This window comes from Ceratotherium simum, chromosome 17 (genome assembly GCF_057802395.1).
Source record: "Ceratotherium simum simum isolate JZ-2026a chromosome 17, ASM5780239v1, whole genome shotgun sequence".
Lineage (NCBI taxonomy): Eukaryota > Metazoa > Chordata > Mammalia > Perissodactyla > Rhinocerotidae > Ceratotherium > Ceratotherium simum.
The window spans coordinates 12,524,118-12,545,369 of NC_141916.1; the positions used below are offsets into that span (position 1 = coordinate 12,524,118).

The following is a 21,252-nucleotide window of genomic DNA, read 5'->3' on the forward strand; positions in this document are numbered from 1 at the left end:
AGGGTTAGGTTGAGCCTGAGGCGCGGGGGAGAATTGGGGAAACTGGAATTTCCCGCGGAGCTGACGGCGTTTGCTCTCCCCCTACTCGTTTTAATTCCACGCGCTGCAAAATATCCGCCATGGAGAAATCTTGGTAATGACCCAATCCCCGTAAGCATCCCAGGAACACATCTGACCCCTGCCCTAATCCCTCCCATCCCGGCCGCAGGGGGAGAATTCTGGGTAATTGATTTCTCTGGTTCCCCCAGAGAATCCTGGGTAACTAGCCATTTCCATCACGTCCCCCTCCCCCGCCGCAATTGTGGGTAACTGGCCATTCTTATTTTCCCCTAGAGAATCCTGGGTAGCGTTGCAGAGGATTCTGGGAAACTGACTTCTCTTGTTCTCACCTCCCAACCCCCCAACCCCACTCCTAATTCTGGGAAAGAAGCACCTTAGCCACCTCTACCTAACTCAGACCCACGCAGTTGCCGCTCTTTCCACTGATGGTTCTGGGGTGAACCAAGCAAGTGAGCAGGCCTGAAGGGAGGTGAAAGAGAAGTCAAGGATTAGATTAGATAGTAGGGTGGTGTGCAGAAGAGAGTGCCTAGAGAAGAAAAGGAAGGGACAACACTTCTCTACCCCACTGCCCATCCCCTTCCTGCCTGCTTCATTCCCTGCTTGGCATTCTCACAACCTCTGCCTGCCTCATCTCTCTCCTGCCCATATAACCTAGAACACACTAAACATGAGTACCTGGGCCTACCCCTGACTCAGCTCCCTCTTTCCCTTTGCAGGCCAGGATGTCTGTTCTAGGCCCACTGGTGCCATCCTGCTGAAGTTTGGGTCAGGCATCAAAAGGGGCGGTGGCAAGGGAGGGTGTGACACGAGTCTAATCTGCTGCCATCGTCATCATGAACTTTGAGGGTCTGGACCCTGGACTAGCAGAGTATGCCCCGGCCATGCATTCTGCCCTGGACCCTGTTCTGGATGCACACCTGAACCCAAGTCTACTACAGAATGTGGAGCTGGACCCTGAGGGAGTGGCCTTGGAGGCGCTTCCTGTCCAGGAGTCAGTGCATATAATGGAAGGTGTCTACTCTGAATTGCACAGTGTGGTTGCTGAAGTGGGTGTGCCTGTCTCCGTCTCCCACTTTGACTTGCATGAAGAGATGCTGTGGGTGGGAAGCCACGGGGTAAGAACTGTACCCCTTTGTAAGGGCTGAAAGGAGATGTTGGAGGTCTTTCATCTGGTTTTAGCCCAAGGACAGCTGTTTTGCAGGAAGCCAGAACTGATTTGAGGTGATGAGAGTTAGTTGGGTCTCTTGGTCAAACCAAGAAGAGGGGAGTGGAGGGAGAAAGTGGGAGTCATAGGATCCAGGGATGAGTTCAATAGGTGTTCTTTTTCAGAAGGCATCCCGCTTCTACTACAATTTACCCATTGCATGCTTTGATTAATCTTAGTAACTGTTCACATTAGTTAGTCTGTAACCATTCAAATCCAATCTCTAATGCCCCTCTTCTGTTTTCCATTTTTATAGTTATGGAATATTAACACATGTTTCTGCATATCTTACCATGGAATCATTTTGTCTTCTCTGGCTGATTTTAACCTCTCTGAGAGCAGTTATCAATGTTAATTTTTTAAAATGTGTATCCATGTTGCCAGTATGCTAGGGTGCCCAAAGATTTTGTAAGAACATGCTATCCTTGGATTACTAATTTACCTTCCGTAGGGCATGAATTGTTTTTCCATTAGAAAGTGAATTTTTTTGATAATAGATTCATTTCAGTAGGCACTGTCTACTGCCATGCTAGGCCCAGGGAATAAAGCTGACTAAGCATAATCCTTGCCCTCAAGGAGTTTACAGGACAATGAGGAAAAAAGACATATGAACAGATAATTTCATGGTATATAAGAAGAAGCTAAACTCTTTCACTTTTTTTTTTTTTTTATTGTGAGGAAGACCAGCCCTGAGCTAACATCCATGCCAATCCTCCTCTGTTTGCTGAGGAAGATTGGCCCTGGGCTAACATCTGTGTCTGTCTTCTTCCACTTTTTATATGGGACGCTGCCACAGCATGGCCTGACAGGCGGTGTCTCGGTGCGCGCCAGGGATCTGAACCCAGGCTGCCGTCAGTGGAGCACGTGCACTTAACCGCTACGCCACGGGGCCGTCCCCTCTTTCACTTCTTAATTATGAATTTCAGATAAAAACTACTAATTGCTAGTGTGAAAATATGTACTGGGTGCTGATGAGCATAGAGAAGGGTCAGAGGACCTCCAGAAAGAAGTGACACCTGAACTGAGTCTTAAGAGATAAGTAGGAGTCAGGTAAAGAAGAGGGAAAAATGCTATCTTGACAAAAGCAACTGGATAAACAAAGATTCCCAAGATATTACATAGCATGGTGATTGCAGAGTGCAAGAACTACAAGCAGTTAGGGTTTACTGGACTGGAAGCTGAAACTGAAGAGTTCGACATTTCTTCATTCAGCCAGTGTTTTTTGAGCACCTACTAGGTGCCAGACCTTGCTCTGGGTTGTAGGTTTGGAATAAGCATTAAAAAAGGCAGCAAAGGGCCAGCCCCGTGGCTTAGCGGTTAAGTGTGCACGCTCCGCTACCGGCGGCCCGGGTTTGGATCCTGGGCGCGCACCGACGCACCACTTCTCCCGCTGTACTGAGGCCGCATCCCGCATACAGCAACTAGAAGGATGTGCAACTGTGACATACAACTATCTACTGGGGCTTTGGGGAAATAAAGGAGGAAGATTGGCAATAGATGTTAGCTCAGAGCTGGTCTTCCTCAGCAAAAAGAGGAGGATTAGCATGGATGTTAGCTCAGGGCTGATCTTCCTCACAAAAAAAAAAAAAAAAAAAGGCAGCAAAAATACATTTATAATATACAAGGTGTTGCTTAATATCCTTTAAAAAAATCAAGTAGAGTAATGGGGTTGAGGTAGTGAAGGGTGGGAGCCTTTGCTATTTTAGATAGTTGGTCAGGGAAGTTCTCTCTGATAAAGTCAAACTTGAGTGGAGACCTGAATGCAGGCCAGGGTGTCCATTCCAAGCCCTCTTGAAGGGAGGGAAGGAGCCATGCAGATAGCTGGGGAAAGAACATTCTAGAAAAATCTATGTTAAAAGAGCTTGGACTTGATCCTTCAGGCCGCTGAAGTTTTTTTTTTTTAATTTTATTTATTTATTTATTTTTCCCCCCAAAGCCCCAGTAGATAGTTGTATGCCATAGCTGCACATCCTTCTAGTTGCTGTATGTGGGACGCGGCCTCAGCATGGCCAGAGAAGCGGTGCGTTGGTGCGCGCCCAGGATCCGAACCCAGGCCGCCAGCAGCGGAGCACGCGCACTTAACCACTAAGCCACGGGGCCAGCCCTGAGGATTTTTATCCACAGTGACAAGGTGCAGTGCTTAGGTAGCATTATAGCGTTTAATTTAAAGGGGACGGGGCAGGACTCAGTGAGATCAGTTTGTAGGCTGTTGTAGTAGTTCACATAAAATAGGAAGGGTCGAATGAAGCACTGTAGAGATGTATACATAAGAACAGATTTGGGAAACATTTAGGAAGTAAAATAAACAAGACTTAAGTTGACTACCAGTGACTTAGTCCACTGGGTAGATCATGATACTGTAGGGAATACAGTTAAGAATTGAAATAGGGTAAAAATGGTGAATTTAGTTTAGGATGTAATGAGTTTGAGGTTCTCATGGGATATCTAAGGAGAGATATTTAGTAGGTGTTTGGATGTGTAAGTCTGAAGCTTCAGGCAGTGGTCTGGGCTAGGGAAGGAAATAGGATTCATCAGCTTTAAATGGATGGTTAAAACCTTAAGAGTGGATTAGATTGCCTAGGAAGACAAGTAGAGTGAGAAGATAGTGGGCTGGGAATAGCCATGTGTCAGGAGTGGTCAGAAGGGGAGCCCATAAGGAGAAGGTATGAGCTAAGAGTCAGGAGAGAAACCAGGAGTGAATGATGTCATAGGAGCCAGGGGTGGAATGAGTTTCACATTCTCTCTGTTCCAGCCTGTAACCCACAGTACACATTTCCCAGATGGCTAGTAGAGATTAAGACTTGACTGGAACATAAGAAAGCCAGCTTGCCACTGGTGGATCAGACCCATGTTGCTGATCTTCTGAACACCCTTCTAACCACCTGAGCCATTACCTATTCAGCAGGGTCATTGCGAGGATAAAATGAGGTAGAGTCTACAAAAATACTTTGTAAAGCATTAAACAAACTTGAGATGGTATTATCAGTGTCTTGATCACTAAGATTGGTCCCTAGCCTTATGCCTTAGTCACTGCTAGCCAGAAAGGCCAGGCAAGAATGGAGAAAAGCTGAGCAACATCCAGTTCCTGACTTGTATCTGGGATGGCCCTGCCCCTCCACTCAGGGTGTCTTTCATCTTTTTGCCCCCTACAGGGCCATGCCACTTCATTTTTTGGTCCAGCCTTGGAGCGCTACTCATCCTTTCAGGTTAATGGCAGTGATGACATTCGGCAGATTCAGAGCGTAGAGAATGGTATCCTTTTTCTCACCAAGAACAACCTCAAGTATATGGCCCGTGGGGGCCTCATTATATTTGATTACCTGTAAGTGGCTTCTCAGCTCTGGACTGGGAAAGAGGGTCCCTCACAGAGTGGGAAGGCTAAAGGATTGGAAGCTTTTCGAGACCCTGGCCCCTTAGCCTTTCCTCTCCCCCACAGGCTAGATGAGAGTGAGGATATGCACAGTCTCCTGCTGACTGACAGCAGCACTCTGCTCGTTGGTGGGCTGCAGAACCACATATTAGAGATTGACCTTAACACTGTCCAGGAGACTCAGAAGGTACAAGCCTGGGGCAGGAAAAACCCAGGCAGGGCCTGAAGTTATTGGGGGGGCGGGGTATACCTGGGCTGGGAACATGCCTGAGATGTGCGTGCGACCTTTCTGTTCCTTTGGTCTGTGGGAAGAATCATTCTCACCGGTTTCCCCTGCTTCCTCCCCAGTATGCAGTTGAGACACCTGGAGTCACCATTATGAGACAGACAAATCGCTTCTTCTTCTGTGGCCATACATCTGGCAAGGTGGCTAAGTTCCATTTTTCCTCCCACCACAGGCCCTGTTTCACCGGTGTGTGATTGGGCTCTGCTGTTTCCTCAATGGTGGAGCTGTAGTTGGAGGGATGGGAGGAGTGAGTTGAGTTCCTCCTCAGCCATGTTATACTATGAGATCATCTCTCAGCCTGATGTTTTCGGTTGTAATTAGGTACTTTAGAGACGAAAGGGTAAACAAGAGTTCTCTTTGGGGTCCCTTCCAGCTCTTGGCTTCTCTTTTTGCCTTTTTTGTGCTTTAATTGCCTGTATCCTAGAGCCTTAGTTCTTTTGGTAGAGGCCTCACAGGGTTAGGTAGGTGGCAGGTACTCTTCCTAATAACAGTGTTGGCAGATAACCGAGTTATCTCTTCTTCAGGTTTCCCTGAGAGACCTCCGTACTTTTAAGGTGGAACATGAGTTTGATGCTTTCTCAGGGAGTCTGTCAGATTTTGATGTGCACGGCAACCTGCTGGCCGCCTGTGGCTTCTCCAGCCGCCTCACCGGCCTGGCCTGTGACCGTTTCCTCAAGGTGTATGATCTGCGCATGATGCGTGCCATCACACCACTTCAAGTACATGTGGATCCTGCCTTCTTGCGCTTCATCCCTACATACACTTCTCGTCTTGCTATCATCTCCCAGTCGGGTATGAAGGGGATGGAGGATGGGGCAGGAGGGGCAAGTGAGTGAAGGGAAACTAGGCGCCAGAGGGAGTATACTCCTAGGAACCTCTTTGTTGGAGAAAAATAACTTTTCAGCGAGATCTCAGAGTCTCATTTAGGTTTGGTCAGAAATTAGAGCTTTTATTTTCTCCCTGGGTGTGAACAACACAGAAAAAGATAAAGGTGGAGCAGGCAGAACAACTTCAGAACTGCCCTTTGCTGGGTAGCAGACCTCCCTGGGGTTTATGGAAGGCATCAGATGGTATTCTCTCTATCTCTAGGCATGGATTTGGGGCCCATATTTCCTTGATACCGGGGGAAGAGGTTGGAAGGGCATAAAAGGATGGCTTCCTTTCAACTTCCAGGGCTCACTGGGGTTTCTCCTTCCTCCTAGGACAATGCCAGTTTTGTGAGCCCACAGGCCTGGCTAACCCAGCAGACATCTTTCATGTGAATCCTGTGGGGCCTCTGCTAATGACATTTGATGTGTCAGCCAGCAAGCAGGCCCTGGCCTTTGGAGATTCTGAGGGCTGTGTGCACCTCTGGACTGATTCCCCCGAGCCTTCCTTCAACCCCTACTCCCGGGAGACCGAGTTTGCTTTGCCCTGTCTCGTGGACTCACTGCCTCCTCTGGACTGGAGCCAGGACCTGCTGCCTCTTTCCCTCATCCCTGTCCCGCTCACCACTGACACGCTCCTCTCCGACTGGCCTGCCGCCAACTCCGCTCCAGCGCCCAGGTTATACCTCCCATCTGGGCCAAAAGGAGGGAAGGAGAAAGGGCAGAGATACTAGGATTCTCTGCGGGCCCTGTCATTATTCTGCGTCTTTCCTGATTTTTGTTTACCTTCAGTATTCTCTTTTTCTCTGGCCCCTTGGGGAGTGGGGATTGGGTGGGCAGATACCACAGCCTTCAAGCCCTAGAACTAAACTACATTGTAGGCGAGCGCCTCCTGTGGATGCAGAGATTCTGCGCACCATGAAGAAGGTGGGCTTCATTGGCTATGCGCCCAACCCCCGCACCAGGCTGCGCAATCAGGTATGTTCAGAGCACAGAGGGTCAGCCCCCACCCCAGCCTCCTGGCATTTCTCCTGTCTCGTTCCTTTACTAGTCCTCAGTAGTTTTTGTTTTCAGTCAGTCAGTAAAGGTGTTTTGAGGCCTACTGAATTGAAGGTACTATGCTAGGTGTTAGGGAAGATGCAGAGACATAGAAGATAGGGTCCGTGCTCTTAAGAAGTTTAGTGTTTGTTTGGTGAAGATAAGACCTGTCCATAACAGAAATTATTTATGTTCTATTGTTAAATGCTAAAGAAATGTTATAAGCATTCAGTGCCAGAACTGTTTGGAGGGAAAATGTTACTCTGGGCTAGAGTGGTCGGGGAAGGCACACTGAAAGGGGTGGATATTGAGCTCGAAAGGGGGAGTATATTCAAGATGAGAGATCAGTGTTAGTAAAGGTCTCAAGAAGCATAACTACAAAAGACGTGTCTGGTGGGGACTATGACTCTGTCTTTCTGGCTGGAGCAGCTGTTAGTATTGGGAAATAGCAAGAGATTAAGGTTGGAAAGGGCCCAGTTGTGAAGCCTCGAAAACCGGTATACAGTGGAAGAAGTGATGCACTGAAGGGGTGTTCTGGGAGGGCTAGGTTGGTAGCAGTACGCTGGACAGAGTGCATGTGCCCAGCGTGGAAGCCATAACAGTTGTCCAGCTGTGATGAGGTTGGGTGATAGCCATGAGAATAAAAAGGAAGAAGTGGATGCTGAAAACCCTATGAAATTAGAAGGTTCAGGACTTGGTGGCTGTTTCAATGTTGAGATAAAAGAAGGGGGAAACCAAAGAGGATTAAGGCATCTAACAAGGTTATCTCTTTTTAAACATTCTAGATTCCTTACCGACTCAAGGAGTCAGACAGTGAATTTGACAGCTTCAGCCAGGTTACTGAGTCACCGATAGGGCGGGAAGAGAAGCCACATCTCCACATGGTCTCTAAGAAATACCGCAAGGTGCTGGGGCATACCAAGGAAGGAGCGAGACCTCTGGGATGTGGGGAAAGGTTCTGGGGAAGGGGGTCATATGAGAGAGGATTGAAGGACTCAGGAGGGAGGTTTTGGGGAAAGTTATGACTACTGCGAATATTTAGGGGACTCTGAGGCTGTCTTCATCTTGCTCAGACTGTTTCTGCCTCAGGTGACCATCAAATACTCGAAGCTAGGGCTGGAGGACTTTGACTTCAAACACTACAATAAGACCCTGTTTGCTGGATTAGAGCCCCACATCCCCAATGCCTACTGTAACTGCATGATCCAGGTAAGGGTGGGTGTTCCTGTGACTTGAACTTCCCTACTGCCTTTCTTCTTCCCTGTGGCACCACAACCCCTATTCTTTTTCCAGGTCTCCCCAACCAGCCCACTTTACCATGGCCTTCTACCATTCTTTCTTGCCCCACAGCCTTCACGTGTCCTGTATGAGCTCCACTTCTTTAGTGGACTTATGCTTTGTATTCTCCACTGGCTCACTTAACCTTCCCATCGCTCTTCCTCCCCATACCAGTTGCCTGTATCACTTCTGCTCCTCCCTCCAGGTGCTTTATTTCCTGGAGCCTGTGCGCTGTCTAATCCAGAATCACCTTTGCCAGAAGGAGTTCTGCCTAGCATGTGAGCTGGGCTTCCTCTTCCACATGTTGGACCTCTCCCGGGGTGACCCTTGTCAGGTCAGTGCCTGGAGACCTGGGACAATAAAAGGGGAAGGGAGGTGGACAGTAGGCAGGGACATCACTGTGCAAATGGCCACAAAAGAGAAGAATAACCCCTTTCCACCAACGCACTTTCTGGATTCCAGGGCAGTAATTTTCTTCGGGCATTCCGCACCATTCCTGAGGCCTCAGCCCTTGGTCTGATCCTGGCTGACTCGGATGAGGCTTCAGGCAAGGGCAACCTGGCCAGGCTCATTCAGAGGTGGAATCGCTTCATTCTCACTCAGCTACATCAGGATATGCAGGAGCTGGAAGTACCTCAGGCTTATCGAGGTGCTGGAGGCAGGTACGGAATCGGGACAGGAATAGTTAAAGCCACCATGACAGGCCCCTCTGTGGCTAAAAGGATCTCCTAACTCCCTCAGTGTGTGTATATCACCCTCCCCACTCTTAGCAGCTTTTGCTCATCGGGGGACTCTGTCATTGGGCAGCTGTTCAGCTGTGAGATGGAGAACTGCAGCCTCTGCCGCTGTGGCAGTGAGACCGTGCGAGCCTCATCCACCCTGCTCTTCACGCTCTCCTACCCTGAGGGTAGCAACAGTGGTATACCCTGCAGCTGGGTTGGGAAGGCTCCCCTAAATGTCCTGTAACATCAAGGAGAGGGTGTTGGGGGGCTAACGGTGGGTAGAACGGAGAACCTGAAGTGAAGCATCCAGTTTCCCCTCAGATAAAACCGGGAAGAACTGTGACTTTGCTCAGGTGCTGAAGCGAAGCATCTGCCTGGAGCAGAATACACAGGCCTGGTGTGACAACTGTGAAAAGTACCAACCCACGGTGAGTAGGCCGTTGCAGTGGACTAGTCTTGCCATGTGGGGGACTCGGCCATGGTCTCGTCTGGGGCTGGCTATGTCAGCACTGCCATCCAGGGATCTATAGGGAATGGAAAGAATCCCAATTTGAGGATGCAGACCCAGGTTTCACAGTTCCTGTCCAGTTTTCTTTCCCTGTAGGCTCCCTGCCATTCCTTGTTTGTTTTATCCTCTCAGATTCAGACCCGCAACATCCGCCATCTGCCAGATATTCTTGTCATCAATTGTGAAGTGAACAGCTTGAAAGAAGCTGATTTCTGGAGAATGCAAGCTGAGGTAAGGACCGGGGCTGGAAACAGGGCTTTAGGAGTACTTTTTAGTTTTCTCCCTCTTCTGACTTCCATGTATGATTAATGTTCCTGAGGAACTGGATATTTTCTCCTTGTGTTCAGGTTGCCTTCAAGATGGCAATAAAGAAGCATGGTGGGGAAATCTCCAAGAACAAGGAGTTTGCTTTGGCTGATTGGTAGGTATTGCCTTGGGAATGGTCAAACGATTGAACTACCCATTGGCTCCTCTTGTCACTGGCTAGATCTCCTCAGAACAAATTTCCGATTCTCCTGTCCTGATAGGAAGGAACTAGGGAGTCCAGAGGGCATGCTGATGTGTCCCTCCATTGAGGAGTTGAAGAATGTCTGGCTTCCTTTCTCCATTCGCATGAAGATGACCAAGAACAAAGGGCTGGATGTTTGCAATTGGACTGATGGGGATGAGATGCAGGTTGTTGAAAAACTGGGAAAAGGAAGGGGAATAAGGGAGAGAAGGTTGGGGCAGAAGCATGACAGGGGGAAGGTGGAACTTAGTATAGGGAAAAGAAAAGGAATAAGGCCTAGTATTTACCAGTTGTGGGCTTTTCCATAGTCACTCAGTTCAGTGTTGCGAGTCATAGATGGGTTAGGATGGAGATAACCCACCCTGGTCCCCCGTCCCCATGCCCCAAACTCCTTATCCTCTGTCCCCATTCCCCTTCCTTCCCCATCCTTAAACTTAGCTTAGCAGCCTGGGTACCCCCCTCACAGTGGGGCCCAGCCAGGGCAGAGGAGGAGCATGGTGTCTATGTGTATGACCTGATGGCTACTGTGGTACACATCCTGGACTCACGCACAGGGGGCAGCCTGGTGGCTCACATCAAAGTTGGAGAGACCTACCACCAGCGCAAGGAGGTGAGTGAGGTAATATAGGGCAGGGACTCTCCTGGTGGTGGCCATGATGGAGTCCCAGATCCATCTTTATCTCAAGTCTGAGCCAGAGTGGTCCAGCCATCACTTTGGCATCAGTCTTTCTCTGTATCTCCACAGGGTGTTACCCACCAGCAGTGGTATCTCTTCAATGACTTTCTTATTGAACCTATTGATAAGGTTAGTTGTAACACATTCCATTCTCCTTTCATCTCCCCTTTTCCAAGCATCCTCATCCTCAGGGCCCTAGAGAATGCCAGGCAGATTCAGGAGGGAGGGATGGGTCCTCAAGAATAAAAAGCATTAGCGGAGCTAAAAATAGTGCCTGTCTTCTGTCTGACTTGGGGAAAAAGGCAAAAGAGGGGCCGGCTCCGTGGCTTAGCGGTTAAGTGTGCACGCTCCGCTACTGGCGGCCCGGGTTCGGATCCCAGGCGCGCACTGACGCACTGCTTCTCCGGCCATGCTGAGGCCGGGACCCACATACAGCAACTAGAAGGATGTGCAACTATGACATACAACTATCTACTGGGGCTTTGGGGGAAAAAAAAAAGGAGGAAGATTGGCAATAGATGTTAGCTCAGAGCCGGTCTTCCTCACAAAAAAAAAAAAAAAAGGCAAAAGAGACATATAGGTAGGCCATTAAGTGCTTTTTCTTTTATAGCATGAAGCTGTGCAGTTTGACATGAATTGGAAAGTGCCTGCTATCCTTTATTACATCAAAAGGAATCTTAATTCCAAATACAACCTGAACAGTAAGTGGTACAGAGTAGACCCAAGGGCATGGGCAGCTGAGACTGGTCTTCAGGAACAGATCTGGGAAATAGCTTGTTATGATTAGGATCAGTAACCAGTGTTAATATTTCCAGGGATACTAAAGAGATTCCTGCTCATCAGGCCTGAAATTTAGAAGCTGGAGATCCTGAGGGTGTAGTAGGGAAGAAGTGTTGGGGGGAAGTCTAATCATAGTGGCTAAGGGTATGAATTTTGAGTCTTCCCATTCTTATCCCCAAGGGAGGATCTCTTTTTCTTTTGGAGATGAGCTCCTTATTAAGTCCCTTTTTGGTGCCTTTAAACCATAGTTTCTGTGTAACTTTATTTTTCTGGATTTTCTAAGCTAAAGTCTGAAGTGAAAATCTTATTCTTTCCTCTCTGTTGACTCTTGTTTTTTCCTAGCATATTTCTTGATAATTTTCTGATTTGACCTGTTCCATCTACCTACTCTGTTCATTAGACATGATCTTTTTACTCACATGCTTTGATTATTGAAGAATCACAGTGTCGACCCAGTCTCTGGTCAGCCACCATGGGCTGCCCTCCTCTGGTCACTTCCATATCCCCAGCCATCTGTCTTCTGGATTCTCCCTTCCAGTCAAGAACCCTATTGAGGCAAGTGTCCTGCTAGCTGAAGCCTCACTAGCACGGAAGCAGCGGAAAACACATACTACTTTCATTCCGCTGATGGTGAATGAGATGCCACATGTTGGAGACCTGGTGGGCCTGGACGCTGAGTTTGTCACCCTTAATGAGGTAACCAAGATCAAAGGGTAGGGTATTTGAACAGAACTCTGGGGATATTAGGAGTCATAAGCATTTCTCTGATTTCCTTATTAACTCTTCTCATGTAGGAGGAAGCAGAGTTGCGCAGTGATGGCACTAAGTCTACCATCAAACCAAGCCAGATGTCAGTAGCGAGGATTACCTGTGTTCGGGGCCAGGGACCCAATGAGGGTATCCCCTTCATTGATGACTACATCTCTACCCAGGAGCAGGTAGTAGGATATGAAGGTGCAAGTGAGACAGACCCTCTGCTTATGTAGAGTGCTCTAGAACCCAGGGAAGAGTGGTAGGGGGAGACTCTGCACCTTGCTTCCTGGACGACTTGTCCTTTTCTCTATCCCTAGGTGGTAGATTACTTGACTCAATACTCCGGGATAAAGCCAGGAGACCTCGATGCCAAGATTTCCTCTAAGCACCTCACAACTCTCAAGTCTACCTACTTAAAGCTTCGTTTTCTTATAGACATTGGAGTCAAGTTTGTGGGTCATGGTCTGCAGAAGGACTTCCGGGTCATCAACCTCATGGTTCGGGCGGGGCTCTTTTAAGAGTCTTCTTTGAGCATGGGCCTCTCAGGGTATACATTGTGCTTTTGGAAAAGGGGAAATTATGGGTCCTCTACCTTCAGTTTCCCACTCTTTTATCCCTGCCAGGTGCCCAAGGACCAGGTCCTTGACACTGTCTATTTGTTTCACATGCCCCGAAAACGAATGATTTCCCTGCGATTCCTTGCTTGGTACTTTCTAGGTGAGTTGCTCTGTCTTGTAGGGCCTCGTGGTACTCATTAAAAGCAGGAAAAAGTGTTGGAGGGGCCAAGGGGAGTAGGGAGGACCCTGAGTTAGTGGTGAGATTACTGATGGATTTAATTAGTTTCAGTATCCCTTCTGTGCACTAGGGATGGTGTTTGGCTCTTTCCCTTAAGGGCAGTCAGGTTTTTTATTGTTGTTTATTGGGAGTTGAGAATGTTCTGACCTCCCTTTGCTAGGTCCCAAACTATTCTACCTCTACTTGCCCCAGACCTGAAGATTCAAGGGGAGACCCATGACAGTATTGAGGATGCCCGCACAGCCCTTCAGCTCTACCGAAAGTATCTGGAGCTAAGCAAAAATGGCACTGAACCTGAGTCCTTCCACAAAGTGCTCAAGGGTCTTTACGAGAAGGGCCGAAAGATGGACTGGAAGGTGCCTGAACCTGAGGGCCAGACAAGTCCCAAAAGTAAGGCCTGGGATGGGACAAGGGAAACCAGACTGGGTTTTGATTGCACATGTGAAGATTATACCCTCCATAATAACAATGATGATGATGATGTTAACAGCGGTACCATCCCTACCTTATATATGTAGAGCATTTAACAGTTTACAAAGCATTTAATCCTCCCAACATTCAGTGAAATAGATTTTATTATTGAAACTCTCCATTGGTCCTAATTTCCTCTTGCCCACTTCTAAAACATTTGGGGTAGGTCTGTGTCCTCTTTTCGCTTGCATTTTTCCTTCATAAGAAGTATCCCAGGTGCTTTTTCTCCACTCATCTTAAGAGTCAATGCTCTTGGTTTTGTCTCTGACAGGTGCAGCTGTCTTCTCCTCAGTACTGGCGCTCTGACCTCACCCTCTCCCAACGAACTGCTGCCTTTCCTTTCAGTGTTCTGTGGCCCCAGAACTGGGACATGGCTTCCCAAGTTGGCTGCACCCTGTCCACTTCTAGAATTGGACCTACTTGGGGTCTACAGATGGTGCTATTAATAGAACTGGAATGTGGCACAATTGTTGCATAGGGTCTAGGAGCCAGATTCCTTTTTTAATCTTTGCAAAATAATGGGCTAGAAACAGTCTAGAATTGACACAGATGGCAAGTAATTGGTATTCTTAATATCCTGGGTAATTAATATCCAAGCAGAGAAACTCCTGGAACCAAAACTGTCAGTTCCTAGTTGGCTAAGGACTGACGTTCTGGACAGTGACAGGATACAACAGGAGCTCAAGACTTAGCTCAAGTCTCTGACTGCTTGCAGGGTGCCTGGAGGGGCCAACATATACAATCTTGGTGGCTCTAGCAAACCAGTGTTGCCAACACCATCATTGCCAAAAGGGCCTTTGGGTCCTAGACAAAGCTTGGCTGCTGGCTTCACTCCTGCTGACAGCTGAGAAGCATCTGTCTTCCATCCACTCTCCTGTCCCAAGTTTTGTTTTTTAAAATTTTGTTTTAAACTGCATGTTTTATAAAATAAAAACAAAAATATTATTGGCTGTCATCTCTCATTTGAGACCTTCGAGTGTGGGGTTCTCTGACTTTGGCCCTCCTCTCCTCTCTTTCTATTGGCTCTCTATTGCAAATGGAAAAAACCAAGGCTTTCAAATTTCCACCTAGAAATGAAGGTAAAGCTCAGGAGTCCAAAGTTAAGGATATTGGAGTAGTATAATTATGTTCTTCCTGGATAATATTACGTATTTGCTGTGGCTGCCTAGAACCCTAAGGTGAGATTTTAAGATGTACAGTATGGTTTCCCCGTTACCTGTGTAAAAGGGGAGGTGGGGAAGCTGACAAACTACAGGTCCCAGGATATCTTAAGACCTGTAGCTATTAACCAAGGATCTGTGTGGTGCTGCGCTGCTTCCTGGGAGTTGTAGTTTCCTGGGTATTGAAACCAGGGTTTCTCACTGGCGAGCAGCGCTCCTTTCTTTTTGAAGGTCCTAGCCCACCTAGACTGACGCGCGCTCGCCCGACCGCCTCCATACACCACACCGGGCTCTGTCCTTGCTTCAGGCCACTCCTGTTCTTCGGCTGACCCCTGGTGGTCACGTGGAGCTGCTCGCCACGCAAGTCTGGGTCCTTCTGCGATCCACCCGGGTCCTCGCCGCCTGGGAGCCGCTCCTGTAGCTGCCTGTTCGCGCGAGAGTTTGGAGGGGCCGGTTTGGGGTCGGTCTCTGGCGTGGGGCTCGCACCGCAGCGCATCGGAGTTCTGCTTGGGCGCCCGCTTAGGGTGCGAGGAGCTGGGTTAGGCGGTCGCCGGGGCACCCCGTGTCTGGACAGCGCCGGAGCGCTCTGGAGAAGCCGGGACAGCCCCGCTCCCGGCAGCCAGGTGCTAGGGTCGGGTGCTAAAAGTGCGAGTCCGGCCGTCTTCCAGCGCCTGGGCCACGGCGGCGGCCCTGGGAGCAGAGGTGGGACGGATGCGAGTGGCGCTGAGGGTCGGGGACGGACTGGAGCGAAGGCAGTGGCGGGGTCCTTAGAAAGGTGCTTGCTCCTCACGAGAAATAGCGTCTAGGCTGGAGGTGGGGATGCAGTGATCTTCCGTGCTGGGTCCAAACAGACCCTAGTGTTGAGTGCTGTCCTCGCCGGCCGGCCTCCTCGCTGCCTCCTGGCCTGAATCGGCTGCTCTCCTTGCCAGCAGCTCCTCTGTGCCTGTCGTCCTCGCTTAGTCGCCACCCCGTTCCGTGGCTGCCACATCGCCCTGTGAGTTTAGCAGCCGACGGTGAAGTACCATCATCTAGGGCCTCACCTGTCGACGTAGTGTCGGGCTGAGCCCCAAGTCCCCAACTCGTTCTCTTACCCACCGCCCGGGGGAATCCGGGTCCTCAAGCGCCGGAACAGAGGAGCTCCTTTGTGTCCCGGCCATTTCCTGGAAAGTAGAGCCAGAGTCACACTGCGGCCTCTGTAGGCCTTGGGATGACGGATGGGTTGGGGGAGGCGGCGTGGGGAGGATGGAGCCAGCTCCCCACATCTATGCTTTATTTCAATCCAAACCCAGGTGGAGCAACCCCATTACGCTAAAGATGAAAGGCTGGGGTTGGCTGGCCCTGCTTCTGGGGGCCCTGCTGGGAACTGCTTGGGCTCGGAGGAGCCAGGATCTACACTGTGGAGGTAAAGGCACAGAGAGAAGTGGGAGTAAGGAGGATGGGGAAGACAGAACCTTGGGAGGGCATGAGATCCAAGGCCTAGTAGAAGGATGAATGGAAATTCCCTGGCTTTGTTTCCTGTCTCTCCCCACCCGCCCTTCTCTCCCCTTGCACCAGCTTGCAGGGCTCTGGTGGATGAACTCGAGTGGGAGATTGCCCAGGTGGATCCCAAGAAGACCATTCAGATGGGCTCTTTCCGAATCAATCCAGATGGCAGCCAGTCAGTGGTGGAGGTAACTGTTACTGTTCCCCCAAATAAAGTAGCCCACTCTGACGTTGAATGAGAACTCAACTAATTAAGAAGGACCTTGGTTTAATAGAAATTAAGAAAACATTGACCCAGAGAGGTGTCTAAAAGATTGGGCTGTCTCATTGGGAAGAGGCTTATGGCTTATACCCTATGCACTTGCTTCATGGCTCCAAACCTTAATGCTTTATTTCTGCTGTAGAAGTTGTCAGCAGACAGAGAACCCTGATCAGCCCCCTTCTCCACATCCTTAATCCATGTGACTCAGCTTTTCACTATGACAGTAAGGTACACATATGAACATTCATTCAAAAAAGAAATAGATCAGCTTACCCTTGTATTTAGGAAATTTATTTTAGTTGCAAACATAACACAGGTACTCAGATGTTCCCCCACCCCCCAAGTGAGCAATATATAAAGAAACGTTAAGGTTATGATGCTTGTGAAATACTTTAACAGTTGCTATCCTCAAAGCCTACACTTCCTCTCTGATGCTCTCCTGTTGAGGGCAGGTATTAGTCTCATTGTAATACAAGGAAATAAAATCATTACCTTACATCCATAAAAATTAAGGGAATTCAAAGGAAAAGAACACAGTTGACTAGGGTTAATCAAAGAGGTCTTTGTTTACCTACAATTTGGAGGGAAAGACACCTCTTTTATTTCTTAGCTTGTATAATGAGGTAAAATAAGATCATATATTTGAAAGCACTTTGGAACTATACAAATAAACCATACTGTTTTTAATTAGGGAAGGCTTTTTAGAATAGGTCGGTAGAGCTAGATTTGGAAGGAAAAGTAAGGATATAAATTACTAATGTTCAGAGGTAGAAGAGTGTGACCCAAGGCTGAGGACATTTCTAGGTGCCTTATGCTCGCTCAGAGGCCCACCTCACAGAGCTGCTAGAGGAGGTATGTGACCGGATGAAGGAGTATGGGGAACAGATTGATCCTTCCACCCACCGCAAGAACTATGTCCGTGTAATGGGCCGGAATGGAGAATCCAGCGAACTGGACCTACAGGGCATCCGAATTGATTCAGACATCAGCGGCACCCTCAAGTTTGCGGTGAGCTATGGGAGTGGGTGGCTGGTTCTTGGAAATTACGAGAGTTATTGGAGAGCCCAAGGGGAAAGCTGGGTTAATGTCTTTGTCCTCCTCTGGAGGCAGAGGCAGGAGGCCTCTTCTTGCTGCCCTCTCACTCGTTTCTTCTTTGGTTGACAGTGTGAGAGCATTGTGGAGGAATACGAGGATGAACTCATTGAATTCTTTTCCCGAGAGGCTGACAATGTTAAAGACAAACTTTGTAGTAAGCGAACAGGTAAACTACTCCTGCCTTACCTCCTTTCCTCACAGCCCTGTGGAACCTGGCACATTCCCTAGTGTATCCCCCCACCCGACCGCCCAATCTTCTGATATTAGCTCACAAGTTGGCTTCCATTACCCATGGCTTATGGACTTGGGTTGTTCCTCTCCGTTCTCTTCCTGCCAGCTTTCAGAATTTCTGGCTCCCTCACCTGAGATACAGGTGAGAGGATAGTGGGAATGTTTTGTCATTTGAAAGCATATGCTCTGGAAAATGGTGGTTGGTGTGTGTGCCACTTTGGTTTTGGGTATTTTGATTGGGGCATATATCAGTATGAGAGGGGCACTTTCCTTCCAACTGTTCTGTGCTATTTGCAGATCTGTGTGACCATGCCCTGCACATATCGCATGATGAGCTATGAGCCACTGGAGCAGCCCAGACTGACAGGCTTGATGGATCACCCCCAGGAGGGGCAGAGGGTGGCAATGCGTTTTGTATTATGTTTTTACTGAAATGAACTGAGAAAAAATGAAACCAAAAGTACGAACTGTGTTGTCTTTTCATGCCCAGAATCAGCCGTTACGTTAGGCTTAAAGACAGGGGCTTCCAGACAGGAAAGGAAAGGGAAGGGAAGGAAGAGCTTTGGGAATGGTGTAGCACCAAGGGAAGAGGAGCCTGAAGCTTTCATTCTTTTGCCGTCTGAGATTGTGCTGGACTCACAAACTAGATAAGCATTTATTTAGTGCCTCCTCAATACAATGTATTTAAAGTCTAATTGTGGAGAGAAGAGGAACCTCTATGAATAAATAAGGGAACACGAGTGGGGTAGTATAGGATTCTAGAAACTAGTTGTATTCATACTGGTGAAACGTGAAGTAAGATAGAGCTTGATCTTGAAGGAAACGATGGACTTGCATTATTCTTCCCTCCTCGCTCTTCCAGATTGAGGGATGAGCAAGAGTAGACAGGAAGGGGAAAATGGATGTGATCAACTCAGCTGAAAAGTAAGGGCTTTCTCAGATAGGGAGAGATGAGGTAAGGAATGTTATTTAATGAAAGGACTTACTTGCTGGCCTAAGCTTTTAGATTTGATGCCAACAGCAACACTAAAGTATACCTTCCTCGTCTCCATCACTAGCCATTGTCAAGCTGGACTAAAGTCTGTGCCCACTTCCTGTAGAGATTCTGTACTGGGCATAGGGATGAAAACCTAAAGGCTATCTTCTTTGAGGAGCTTCTTAAACACCCTGATCCTGAGGTGTGGCTGTCTCAAGGTTTGGAATGGAACATTTCTGTCCCAGGGAAAGAACACCTAAATAAACATTTTGAAGACTTTTAAAATTAAGCATTTTAGAATCTAAAGCGGGGCCGGCCCTGTGGCTTGGTGGTTAAGTGCGCGCCCTGCAATGCTGGTGGCCCGGGTTCGGATCCCGGGTGCGCATCGAGGCACCACTTCTCCATTCATCCTGAGGCCGAGTCCCACATACAGCGACTAGAAGGATGTGCAGCTACGACATACAACTATCCACTGGGGCTTTGGGGGGAAAAATAAAATAAATTAAAAAAATCTTGGCCGGCCCTGTGGCTTGGTGGTTAAGTGCGTGCGCTGCGATGCTGGTGGCCCGGGTTCGGATCCCGGGTGCTCATCGAGGCACCACTTCTCCATTCATCCTGAGGCCGAGTCCCACATACAGCAACTAGAAGGATGTGCAGCTACGACATACAACTATCCACTGGGGCTTTGGGGGGAAAAATAAAATAAATTAAAAAAATCTTTAAAAAAAAAAAAGAATCTAAAGCGAACTTGGAGGGCAGCTAGTTCACCTCTGCCCATTTTACAGATAAGTAACTGAGGCCTAGAAAAACCACAGGTCTTGCAGTTCTATATTCAATGGCAAAACTCAATCTCGAAACTAATGTTCCCAAGTGTCAATCTGATCTAATATAGCTGTGAACTAGTTTATATTTTGTCTCTTTTCTCTTAATACCTTGCACTAAGCATGGCACATAGAGTGAATGTATTCAACAAAGCTTTCTTCTACCACAAATCCCTATGAAATCTAACACATGAACTAGCTCAGAGCAAGCACCCTAATATTAGTGGACAATTAAATTCGGGGTCTAGTGTTAATTCCATCTTCTCTCATCAGTCATAAGAAATGCTGTATGCTGGGGCCGGCCCCGTGGCTTAGCGGTTAAGTGCGCGCGCTCCGCTACTGGCGGCCCAGGTTCGGATCCTGGGCGTGCACTGACGCACCGCTTGTCCGGCCATGCTGAGGCCGCGTCCCACATACAGCAACTAGAAGGATGTGCAACTATGACATACAACTGTCTACTGGGGCTTTGGGGAAAAAAAAGGAGGAAGATTGGCAATAGATGTTAGCTCAGAGCCGGTCTTCCTCAGCAAAAAGAAGAGGATTAGCATGGATGTTAGCTCAGGGCTGATCTTCCTCACAAAAAAAAAAAAAAAAAGAAATGCTGTATCCTGTGAAATCACTTTTTTTTTTTAACTTTATTTATTTATTTTTTCCCCCCAAAGCCCCAGTAGATAGTTGTATGTCATAGTTGCACATCCTTCCAGTTGCTGTATGTGGGATGCGGCCTCAGCATGGCCGGAGAAGCAGTGCGTTGGTGTGCGCCCGAGATCTGAACCCGGGCCACCAGCAGCGGAGTGCACGCACCTAACCGCTAAGTCACAGGGCCAGCCCATCAAATCACTTTTCAAGACCAGCTGTTACTAACCACTTTTTCTGCTTCTTTTTTTTTTTTTTTTTTGTGAGGAAGATCAGCCCTGAGCTAACATCCATGGTAATCCTCCTCTTTTTTTTTTTTTTTTTTTTGCTGAGGAAGACTGGCTCTAAGCTAACATCTATTGCCAATCCTCCTCCTTTTTTTTTTTCCCCAAAGCCCCAGTAGGTAGTTGTATGTCATAGTTGCACATCCTTCTAGTTGCTGTATGTGGAACGCGGCCTCAGCATGGCCGGAGAAGGGGTGCATCGGTGCGCGCCCGGGATCCGAACCCAGGCCGCCAGTAGTGGAGCGCGCGCACTTCACCGCTAAGCCACGGGGCCGGCCATAACCACTTTTTCTTCTGTGATGCACATGAATAATGTTCACGTTTCATACCCCTGTGAGTATACCCAGGATTCTGTCCATTGCCTGCTTGGTGTCTAAAAACTTCTTATTCTTCCATCAGAAAGCTTATCAGAAGTGTAAGTGAGAGTACTCTTAGAGGGAACTTGAAACTTTTAATTTAACAAAAAAGCAAATTATTCACAAGTTTTAATAAATAAAGTAATTTAATCAGTAACAAATTACTTGTGATACGCCTAACTAGTTTGTCAAGGTACAGCTGTTAGGAACTTTCCAGGGGCTGGCCCAGTTGTAGCGGTTAAGTGTACGCACTCTGCTTTGGCGGCCTGGGGTTCGCAGGTTCAGATCCTGGGCATGCACCGATGCACTGCTTGTCAGACCATGCTGTGACAGCGTCCCATATAAAGTAGAGGAAGATGGGCATGGATGTTAGCCCAGGGCCAATCTTCCTCAGAAAAGAAAAAAAGGAGGATTGGCATTGGATGTTAGGTCAGAGCTAATCTTCCTGACCAAAAAAAATATATATATAGCCCTGTATTTGGTAGAGCATATACTCAAGCTTGCATATCTGATTACAGCATAAGTTTCAGATGCCTTCTAAATGAGTTTATCAGTAAAATGTTAGAATTTAAAGAAACATTGCCAAAGACAGTATTAAATGAGATCCGGATGTGACTAGGAAAATTTATTATGT

At 48.1% G+C, this 21,252-nt stretch overlaps 2 protein-coding genes across 13 annotated transcripts; both read left to right on the forward strand.

Annotated features, from left to right (window-relative positions):
- On the forward strand, positions 1 to 14,260 carry PAN2 (poly(A) specific ribonuclease subunit PAN2). Of its 8 annotated transcripts, none has more exons than XM_087442210.1 (26): positions 1 to 133; positions 777 to 1,175; positions 4,417 to 4,586; positions 4,701 to 4,821; positions 4,983 to 5,060; positions 5,445 to 5,712; positions 6,123 to 6,465; positions 6,668 to 6,764; positions 7,610 to 7,729; positions 7,914 to 8,033; positions 8,308 to 8,436; positions 8,565 to 8,764; positions 8,873 to 9,021; positions 9,146 to 9,252; positions 9,465 to 9,563; positions 9,680 to 9,753; positions 9,860 to 10,007; positions 10,307 to 10,459; positions 10,586 to 10,645; positions 11,127 to 11,217; positions 11,835 to 11,992; positions 12,091 to 12,234; positions 12,367 to 12,546; positions 12,673 to 12,766; positions 13,037 to 13,234; positions 13,587 to 14,260. In XM_087442210.1, the coding sequence occupies exons 2-26, from the start codon at positions 894 to 896 to the stop codon at positions 13,619 to 13,621; spliced, it is 3,618 nt and encodes a 1,205-aa protein (XP_087298336.1). In that variant the 5' UTR covers positions 1 to 133; positions 777 to 893; the 3' UTR covers positions 13,622 to 14,260. The 8 variants fall into 8 exon arrangements, with proteins under 8 accessions (XP_087298336.1, XP_014642097.1, XP_087298338.1 ...); XM_014786611.2 differs by having other exon boundaries at positions 10,307 to 10,450; XM_087442212.1 differs by having other exon boundaries at positions 8,873 to 9,009.
- A 441-nt stretch (positions 14,261 to 14,701) lies between these two features.
- CNPY2 (canopy FGF signaling regulator 2) lies at positions 14,702 to 18,008 on the forward strand. 5 transcript variants are annotated; one of them, XM_087442218.1, is made up of 7 exons: positions 14,702 to 15,177; positions 15,765 to 15,877; positions 16,030 to 16,145; positions 17,024 to 17,227; positions 17,384 to 17,480; positions 17,652 to 17,687; positions 17,843 to 18,008. In XM_087442218.1, the coding sequence occupies exons 2-6, from the start codon at positions 15,790 to 15,792 to the stop codon at positions 17,678 to 17,680; spliced, it is 534 nt and encodes a 177-aa protein (XP_087298344.1). In that variant the 5' UTR covers positions 14,702 to 15,177; positions 15,765 to 15,789; the 3' UTR covers positions 17,681 to 17,687; positions 17,843 to 18,008. The 5 variants fall into 5 exon arrangements, with proteins under 5 accessions (XP_087298344.1, XP_087298342.1, XP_087298343.1 ...); XM_087442216.1 differs by lacking the exon at positions 17,652 to 17,687 and adding an exon at positions 15,408 to 15,670 and having other exon boundaries at positions 14,707 to 15,177; XM_087442217.1 differs by lacking the exon at positions 17,652 to 17,687 and adding an exon at positions 15,408 to 15,469 and having other exon boundaries at positions 14,707 to 15,177.
- Positions 18,009 to 21,252: the final 3,244 nt, after the last annotated feature.